This window comes from Vanessa cardui, chromosome 3 (genome assembly GCF_905220365.1).
Source record: "Vanessa cardui chromosome 3, ilVanCard2.1, whole genome shotgun sequence".
NCBI classification, from domain to species: domain Eukaryota; kingdom Metazoa; phylum Arthropoda; class Insecta; order Lepidoptera; family Nymphalidae; genus Vanessa; species Vanessa cardui.
This window is the reverse complement of record NC_061125.1, coordinates 726,632-735,824: the sequence shown is the minus strand read 5'-3', so window position 1 is coordinate 735,824 and position 9,193 is coordinate 726,632. Positions and strand designations below refer to the sequence as shown.

General features: G+C 34.3%; 1 protein-coding gene across 2 annotated transcripts; it reads right to left on the bottom strand.

The window, feature by feature from the left end:
- Positions 1-368: 368 nt before the first annotated feature.
- LOC124543741 (oxygen-dependent coproporphyrinogen-III oxidase) lies at positions 369-9,186 on the bottom strand. 2 transcript variants are annotated; one of them, XM_047122029.1, is made up of 9 exons: positions 8,881-9,186; positions 7,583-7,811; positions 6,975-7,040; positions 6,180-6,337; positions 5,541-5,671; positions 3,868-3,994; positions 2,609-2,772; positions 1,929-2,098; positions 369-744 (listed from the first exon to the last, which is right to left on the bottom strand). In XM_047122029.1, exons 1-9 carry the CDS (start codon positions 8,961-8,963, stop codon positions 628-630), a joined length of 1,245 nt encoding a protein of 414 aa, XP_046977985.1. In that variant the 5' UTR covers positions 8,964-9,186; the 3' UTR covers positions 369-627. The 2 variants fall into 2 exon arrangements, with proteins under 2 accessions (XP_046977985.1, XP_046977986.1); XM_047122030.1 differs by lacking the exon at positions 6,975-7,040.
- Positions 9,187-9,193: the final 7 nt, after the last annotated feature.

Sequence of the window (9,193 nt, the reverse complement as noted above, 5' to 3'; positions counted from 1 at the left end):
TATATGTTAAATACAAATGTAGAATTTATAATGTTGAATTAATTATATTCTATGAATATTCTTTGTTTCCATGAAAACATTAATTCACACCTGAAAATTTGTAAAGACTATATCATGCTGCAAAATTATTAGATAAACTAATTATATGTATTATTTAATGTTAAGCAACAATTAAAGTCGGCTTATAAACATTATTAAGTTTACCAAGTATAAAATACATCTTTAAGTTATGTTTAAACTATCAGACTATGACATCCAATATTAAAAAAAAAAAAAAAATTATATAAAATATCCACACTAAAATTTTAAAAATAATTGTGAATTTTCTATCAAGTTTACTAAACAGAATCGCAAATAAAACAAAGTAGTTCCTTGAAAAGATAAATAATTTAATAGACTTTATAAAAAATATTTGTTAACAATTTATTCTTTCTTCAAGCATTCACCCAGAAGAGAGCTATTTTAACAGTACAATACTAAACAGGAGAGTTCACCATTGCATCCATAGGATATGTGCACACTATTTAAACACTGGAACACTTTAACATGGCAGAGAACTCTAGGTGGGGTAGACCTACCTAGAACCTCTCCCCCGTGCATTGGTTAACTGCCTATGCATTTGGTAACCTAAGCGGCTGTGCTTTTTGCCTTTTCAAGATTGAGCCAGTCTCTAGGTTCTTTCAGGACTTTCATTAACTTTTCCTCAGCTGAGTTCGGTTGCGGCTCATGCATGTACTCCCATTTCTGTAATCATATTGATATTTTTAATTTCATAAATTAATTATTAGATATATGGTAGATTTTTAGTATGTTAAAATACAAATTTATATATAATATATATCTATATAATTATGACTGAGCAATTCCTATGTGGCTGGACCGATTTTGATGAAATTACTGTGTGTGTTTTGGAGGGTACAAAGTTGAGGAGGTCGACCATTATATTATGATATTTAATTCAACAAGTATATATAAGTAAGACAAGCCTTAGAAAACTAAAAATAAAGGCAGTTGTACACTGTGATAACATATTACTATCTCACAACAAATAATGTTATAGAATGTGGTTCAAAGAGTTAATATCATTTGTAAATATTAAATTCAACTAACGAATTTAATATTTACTTTTCTTTATTTTTATCTTATTCAATGGAATTTTAAAAAGTTCCCCAAAAATTACTTAAATAGGAAGAACAAATCCCGATTATTTTATGACATTTTAAATGATGCAATAAATTTTATCACACCATTAAAATAAATTACTCTATAAAATTATACATTACGATTTTTTTTATGGGAAAAATAAAAATCCCTAATTTGCCACACTGAATTATTAAGGTAGGAATTTGTCATAAACTTATATTATCATTACAAACATAAAACAGAAATTTAATTAAGGAGGTAAGTATAATTAGCAATACTAATTATACTTACCTTTTCGTTACTACTTTTTAATTTTTTGTCTTTACTTACTTCTGAAAATGTAAGTTTGTTTTTTATAGTTTAGGCTATCGAACGGTGGAGTCGAGATGGTCCAGTGGTTAGAACGCGTGCATCTTAACCGATGATTGCGGGTTCAAACCCAGGCAAGCTCCGCTGTTTTATGTGTTTAATTTGTCTTTATATTTCATATCGTGCTCAGCGGTGAAGGAAAACATCGCGAGGAAACCTGCATGTGACAAATTTCATAGAAATTCTGCCACATGTGTATTCCACCAACCCGCATTGGAGCAGCATGGTGGAATATGTTTCAAACCTTCTCCTCAAAAAGGGAAGGCAGGCCTTTAGCCCAGCAGTGGGAATTTACAGGCTGTTGTTGTTGTTGTATCGAACGGTAAATTGGGTGTACCTGTTCACAACCCACCATCACCAATGGACATTTTCGGTGTAAGGAGTACAGTGAGACCATCAAGTTACGTCATACTCACGGCGTTCAACGGCAGAGACATGAGGATGGACTCATATCTGGCCTCCGGAGTGTGCAGACCAAACTTGGTGCCCCTGTCGTATATGAGGTTGAACTCGACGTAGCGACCCCTGCGGAGGAGCTGCCACTGCCGTTCGTGGTAGCCGTAGGCGTCGTCTTTGTGTTTTTTAACTTTTAAATAATATGTTGACATTAGTAAGAGCCGTGATGACCCAGTGTTTCTATCACGTGAATCCTAATGGGATATCGAGTTCAATAATGGTAGCTTCACTTAATTGTAAAATGACGATTCAAAAGTGTTTGTAAAAGTCTACTTGAATAAAGTTTATTTTGATTTTGTTAATGGGAAAAATCGCGAGGATATTGGAATATGACTGATGTAAATCTGCAACGTGTGAACCTTCGACCTTCTTCTCCCAGGGCGAAGCCATAGGAAGGTGGAACACCAACAGCCATTTCCTTTATTTTCTTTTGTTTAGTAAGTACTAATAAAAATATTGTATTTTAGCTGAATGATCATGACATTGTCGACAGTGGATTTTAGAGTTTAATTGAACTAGTGATGCTATAATTTGGAAAGATTACTTATGTGTCATACATTGGTGCATAGTTACAATTTGTAAAGATTACTCATTTGTCATATATCGGCCTAAAGGTGCTTTTATCAGAGTGAGGGCTCACCGAGGGGGATGTAGCTGGGGATGACGGCCTCGGCGCAGGACGTGACGAAGCTGAAAGCGCTCTGCTGGTCGGGGCTGTCCACGTCGTCGAAGAAGATCCCGCCCACGCCGCGCCTCTCGTTACGGTGCGTGATCGTGAAGTAGTCGTCGCACCACTTCTTGAACCTGCGCAAGCCGACAGCCTGTCAATATCCCACTGCTGGGCTAAGGCCTACTCTTTGAGAAGACGATTCAGAACATATTCCATCACGCTGTTCCAATGCAGGTTGATGGAATACACATGTGGCGGAATTTCTATGAAATTACACATGCAGGTTTCCTCGCGATGTTTTCGTTCACCGCCGAGCACAAGATGAATTATAAACACAAAGGAAGCACATGAGTATTCAATAGTTATGCCTGGGTTTGAACCCGCAATCTTTGATTAAGATGCACGCGTTCTAAGTATCGGTCATCTCGTTAAATCCCGCACCGCCTTAACACACGAAACAATCATTATTCCGTTTTTAAATCTGTTTTTGTTCCATTTCAATGAATAATAATTTCGATTGTGTTCTTTTTTTAAACAAAATTATTTTACATCGGGACAATCTCTCTCACTCTTTCTCTTATTCTGTCTCTTTCTATTTTGTCATTTCATTTGTGGGATTTTAGTAAGAATTTTACTTCTTATCATTTAATTATTCTTATTGTTAATTTATTACATAATCTGTTATTTAATACATAATGTATAGCGGACGGAACTTCATTTAAAGTGAGCATTCCATGACACATTTCGTTTTTTTTAAATATTGTCACTCCAGAAATACATTATTTATGAACCGATTTGGAAAATTATCTTTTCCCGTTTGGTCTTATTTTTAAGGGACAAATAAGAAGCGAGTTACGTTTACATTATATTATTCTAGCGACCAGCTCCTGCTTGATATGAATGCAATTAATTAATATAAAAACGTCATATAAATTAAAATTATACACTTTATATCTCAGGAATAATTTAGTTTCCCACCAATTATTTTTTTTTATGTAATAGGTGGCGAACGAGCAACGAACCATGGACATCAGTTGCCGGCCTAAACTTTTAGACTTGGTTTATTAATTCTGGAGATTACTGTCTCAGCAAACAGTAACTCAACTTAGATCTGATTTCAATGGTATATTCGATTACGCATCGAATATATCCATTAATAATCACTTCTGAAAATGATCACAAGTTGGGTGCAAGTAAAAGCTGTCAAAAGTTACCAGTAAAAGACTTACCTGTCGTAGTATGAGGGGTCGTGGGTGTCGCAGGCGTGTTTGAGCGTGAGGTGGAAGTGTACCGCGTCCTCTTCGTTGAGGTAGTACGGAGTGAGGTCCGTGCCCCCACCGAACCACCAATGCACTTCTGACATCCAAAATATAAACGTTCTTATAAAAGTTATTTTGGGCCTTTTTTATGGTGTAGGTTGGCGGACGAGCATATGGGCCACCTGATGGTAAGTTGTCACCATCGCCCATAGACAATGACGCTGTACGGAATAACTATTCCTTACATCGTCAATGTGCCACTAACCTTGGGAACTAAGATGTTATGTCCCTTGTGCCTATAGTTACAATGGCTCACTCACCCTTCAGACCGGAACACATCAATACTGAGTATTGTTATTTGGCGGTAGAATAACTGATGAGGGGGTGGTACCTACCCAGACGGGCTTGCACAAAGCCCTACCTCTAAGTAAAAGCCTGTAGGAAACTTTGTTACCTTAACATATATCATTATTAACATATGTCAGAAACTGACAAGAACACTGGGAAATGAGAATCTAATATATGTCAGAGGTGGGAATGCTCTAACCAGATTCCAATAAGAATCGCTATTTATTTTTACCGTTTCATCGATAGGCTATTTGACTGTTTTTTAAAATCCATTTTATATTATTTAGTAGAAGTTAAGGAACCCAATAAAAGTTGTGTTTTTTATTTCTAGTACATATTTGCCGAAAAACATCATATTAAAAATTTCATATTTAAATAGCTCGCAAAAACGCTACTTGGACAATATGGCGCTGAAATGGGTCGGTGACGTCACTTTCCTGTATTTAAATCCGGGTATATATAGTAGAAAAGCAAAGTTTACAAGAAAGTGACTTCATCATAAGCTGGCTAATACACTTTTATTTATGGATTTTCGAATAAATTAAGTATTATTTTCAAGTTTCCTCAGTAAATAATCATTTTTAAACTCATAATATACACCGATTACAATTTATTTTTTTATTTTATAATTCAAAATTTATTTTACGCATTGTCAAATAGTCTATTTAAGGTGGTGGATATACATAGTCTTCCTCCATAGGTTTCGGTATGTACTGACATCGATAAGTACCGCGTGCTGTATTTGAGAAGAATAGTGTCACAGGTGTTTTCATAATACATGGATGTTATGTGATTTAAGCCCAATAAATAGACATAAAATATCTTGAATCTGTATAAAGCACAAATGAGCCAAAGGTTTGCTATATTATTATATATGCTAATAAAAAACTTGTGACGTAAACGCACTTTGCGTGTTAATTTCAGTTAGTTTTAACGTTTTTTTTGTGAAACGAAGCAAAGATACTTAACATTTTTAGTTTATGATAAAATTACAAAAAAAAAATGGTGTGAATGCAAATCAAATGTCAAATAATTTAACGTTTATACATTACATACGCGCCTTGAGGCATGGCTGTTAACCGTTAGCCTATTATAATGCCTTTGTCTATGAGTGTCACGTGGTGCCTTTGCTTCATATCCATTGTAAAAAAAGACAACAGATTTGACACTTCATTTTAGAAAATGTCAAACTAATCAAAATAATCTTAAAAACATCAATCTAATTATCATCAATTAGGGTTAAAACTTGATTCTCTATTACTTTTAATTCAAAATTAAATGCAGTGAATCCGTACCGTTTTTATCTTTAACCTCGAAGTATCGATAGTTGAAGTGTATGGTGGGCACCATGGGGTTGCGCGGGTGTATGACGGCGCTGACGCCCGCCGCGAAGAATGGCAACTCCTTGCTTTCGAAGTTTTTACCCCTGATATCGGGAAAGATAACTAAAATCACAATCCAGCGAAATAAACTCGACTTTATGCAGTATCGATTAAGTTAAAAATATCTACTTTGGTAGAACTAAGTTAGATAGATGTATTTAGTATAATAAAAGTACCTAGCGTCACAGATATCATCAGTTCATAGATAAATGCTAATCATATAAGTTCTATTTTATTTTATAGTTTGGTGGACGAGGATATGGGCAATGGTGCTGTTAGAATTATTAACCATTCCTTACATCGCCCATGCGCCACCATTCTTGGGAACTAAGATGTTATGTCCCTTGTAATTACACTGGCTCACTCACCCTTCAAACCGGAACACAACAATACTGAGTACTGTTGTTTGGAAGCAGAATATCTGATGAGTGGGTGGTATCTACCCAGGCTGGCTTGTACAAGGCCCTACCACCAAGTGAAGTTGGAAAAATGGTTTGGAAAATAGCTCTATTCCATAACTGTCCATAGAATTGGGTTTGGTTAATCCTGTACCTGCTCTTCATCTGCTGCACGGCCGGCGGCGGCAGCTTCCCCGACACCACGGAGATGTTGACTCCGGCCTTCTCAAAGACCCTGCCGTCTTGCAGCACGCAAGTGATGCCGCCGCCTCCCTCTTTGCGCGTCCAACGATCCACTTTGAACTTTGCTTCCTAAAAAATACTTACATTTGTATCTATAGATCTATTTGGATTGACATGTAAACAGCGAACGCAAGAAATACTCCAAAAACAGCAGTTCTGAACAAAGATTAGTTCTTTTTGTATTACGTATCAAAGTTCTCTTAAAGTAAAGCGAACTGGCAGGCATTCGTTTCTCTTTTTATTAAATAAGGTTTTATAAAACATTATTTATGTAGAAAGAAACTACTTTCCAAGTAGGTTTACTACAAAACGGTCCTATATTTCTAATTTATTTAATTAACAAGCATTCGACATTTGAGTCTTATGGGTCTGTGACGTCAGAGTAATGTCAATATGCGGTCATTGAATTCAAATAAGATTCATGTGTTCCTAATAAGTATTTTTGACGTGTCATTTTATTAACCCTACACGGACAAAGTATGGAAGCTGTGATTATAAACCTGAATACCTCAGCACATACTTTATTAGTGAATAGAGAGCGGTAAATAAGGTTATATCGAAAATAGTTCCAGTAAAGAAAATATTAAAAATTTTGTATGGCAACATTCATGTTTAGCAGAAAGTTTAAAAAGTAAAGTTTATACTAAAATTATATTTAGAACTCGTAATTAATTCAATATTATATATTATAATGATCGTTGCGTACCGGCGACGGTAAAAATACGTCGTTGTCATAATCATAATCGTCAGCTGTTTTTTCATCTTCCCATGCCTACAAATAAAAAAAATGAAATGTTAACTCTTAGTTATTGTACGTGCTTTCCTATTTCCTATTTCAGACAACGATTTAAGCTTTATCAGTCTCCTTGAGATTACTCCATCGATAATATCTGTATTATATATACATACATTTATGTTTAGTTCTTTAACATAAAATATACACTTGTATTTAATAATCACCTTCAACTAAGATGAGGTAACCTATAGTAAATATATAGTTAACACTATTAAAACACATTCTTAGTTTACTTAGCAAATGATTTGTAGTGAAAATAAGTTCAGTTATATAAATGTAGTAGCAGATTTGAGACCAAGCTATAACCAAAAGTATCCGAATTTTTCTGTAACAATTCATTTTAACGTCTATAGAAAAAGCTTGTGTGCTTTTTTACAATTTACTTATTTTAAACCTATCTTTAGGGTCAATTACTCTTAAAATATAATCCTTGATTGATGTATTGTATTAAAGTATCACAAAGTCTAAATGATTATACTGTCCAACTTTGCCGAAGAGATTGTACCAAGTTTACAAACCTCATCTTCTTCCTTTTCTAATGCACGACAGAATTCAGCCTGTATTCTCATGATCAGAAGCTCCATCTGTGTCTTCATATCGTCCTGGTTCTTCTGCAGCTGATGCACGGGTGTGATCGGCTCGGCCATATAGTTTTTTAAATATATTAACTCTTTCATTTCGGCTTTGTTTCTTTGGAACTCTTTGTAAGCTACATATCCAGCACCCAATACTGCAGCGCAATAGTATCTACAAAATATACATCAATGTATTGGAAATTAAAAAAATATTTTAACATTTAATGTAGTTGGACCATTTATTATAAAATGTCTAAAAATGATTTTTTTTTTTTTGGTATAGGTTGGTGGACACAACAATACTGACTACTGTTATTTGGCGGTAGAATAACTGATGAGTGGGTGACCCAGACGGGCTCGCACAAAGCCCTACCACCAAGTAAAGTGATCAGATGTGTAAGAAGTATGGTAATTATTATGCATTTAGCTCATAATGTTTATAATTTCCTTTCAAAATGTGATGTTATTTAATTCTAAAATTATGTTTTATTATATGCATCTGATATATTTTCACAGCATTTATTTTTCATTTGAAAGAACAAGATACATCTTTGTTTAACATAAGAACATTCACAGGTAAAGACAAAAATTGTAAAGTTATTTTTGTATACTATTAATTTCCTGCTGTGTAAGATATATTATCTTATTACAAATCCATAATATATTAAAGTAGTCATATGAAGCTAGTACATAGATAGCATATGTATTAATGATTAAACATCTGAATTGAAGTCAAAATATCAGTATATCTTGTATTTCTGATATATATTTTTTGTATGTAAGTCACTTAACCAATTTTTCAGTTGTTGTTGTAGGTAGATTTAAAATAAAAATATTATAAACCCTATAGAATCAAGCTAACAAATGTAAATGTTAAAACTTAGTCATATTGTTTGTTTTACAAGTAATATTTTCCTCCACTATAGTTTTGTATATATAATTTTCTTATTCTCTGTTATTTATAGATGAAATTTGGAAACTGTGTCACCGGTTTATTTTTTTCTGATAAAGAACGCATGACAAGTGATAAGTGATATGATTAATAATTCAAATACCTATTCTTATACAATCCTTAGGCAACTTCAAAATTAGTAATCTGAGAATACGTATCATTTACAAAGAAAACACTGAAACGCAAGTCATAATTCGAAGGCTATAGACCGGTTCATGTTCAAATCGTTTGAATTCGAGTACAAGAATTCAGTAGTATAATTACGAAATAATATGTCAAAATAACTTACCTTATAGGGCGATCTCTAATTTTCTTGTAGCTCCCAAGGTAACTCAACGTTTTAAAGCTTCTAATCGCCACTTTATACGACATTTCTGTTTATTTTATAGGAATATTTGAAAAGAAAGTTCAGTTCTGTGTGTTGTGTGTTGACAGCACGGTCGCCGTTGCGCTATAAAATTGCCAATGCCTCTGCCATGTTGACGTTCGTTTGACATTTGAGTGTTATTGCACTTTGTTTTTGCAATGCGCGCCACCTGGCGGCCGCGGCCGCAGGCAGATATCAGCTGTGAAATTTTCCTCCGCAAGACGTGACTAGAAAC

Excerpts from the sequence above, each read along its gene's own strand:
- LOC124543741 (XM_047122029.1), bottom strand. The coding sequence starts at position 8,963 with ATGTCGTATAAAGTGGCGATTAGAAGCTTTAAAACGTTGAGTTACCTT. Across the intron at positions 3,995-5,540 it reads CGAGGTTAAAGATAAAAACG|AAGTGCATTGGTGGTTCGGT; the intron begins GTACGGATTCAC and ends TTTGGATGTCAG. Across the intron at positions 2,099-2,608 it reads CCCCAGCTACATCCCCCTCG|TTAAAAAACACAAAGACGAC; the intron begins GTGAGCCCTCAC and ends ATTATTTAAAAG.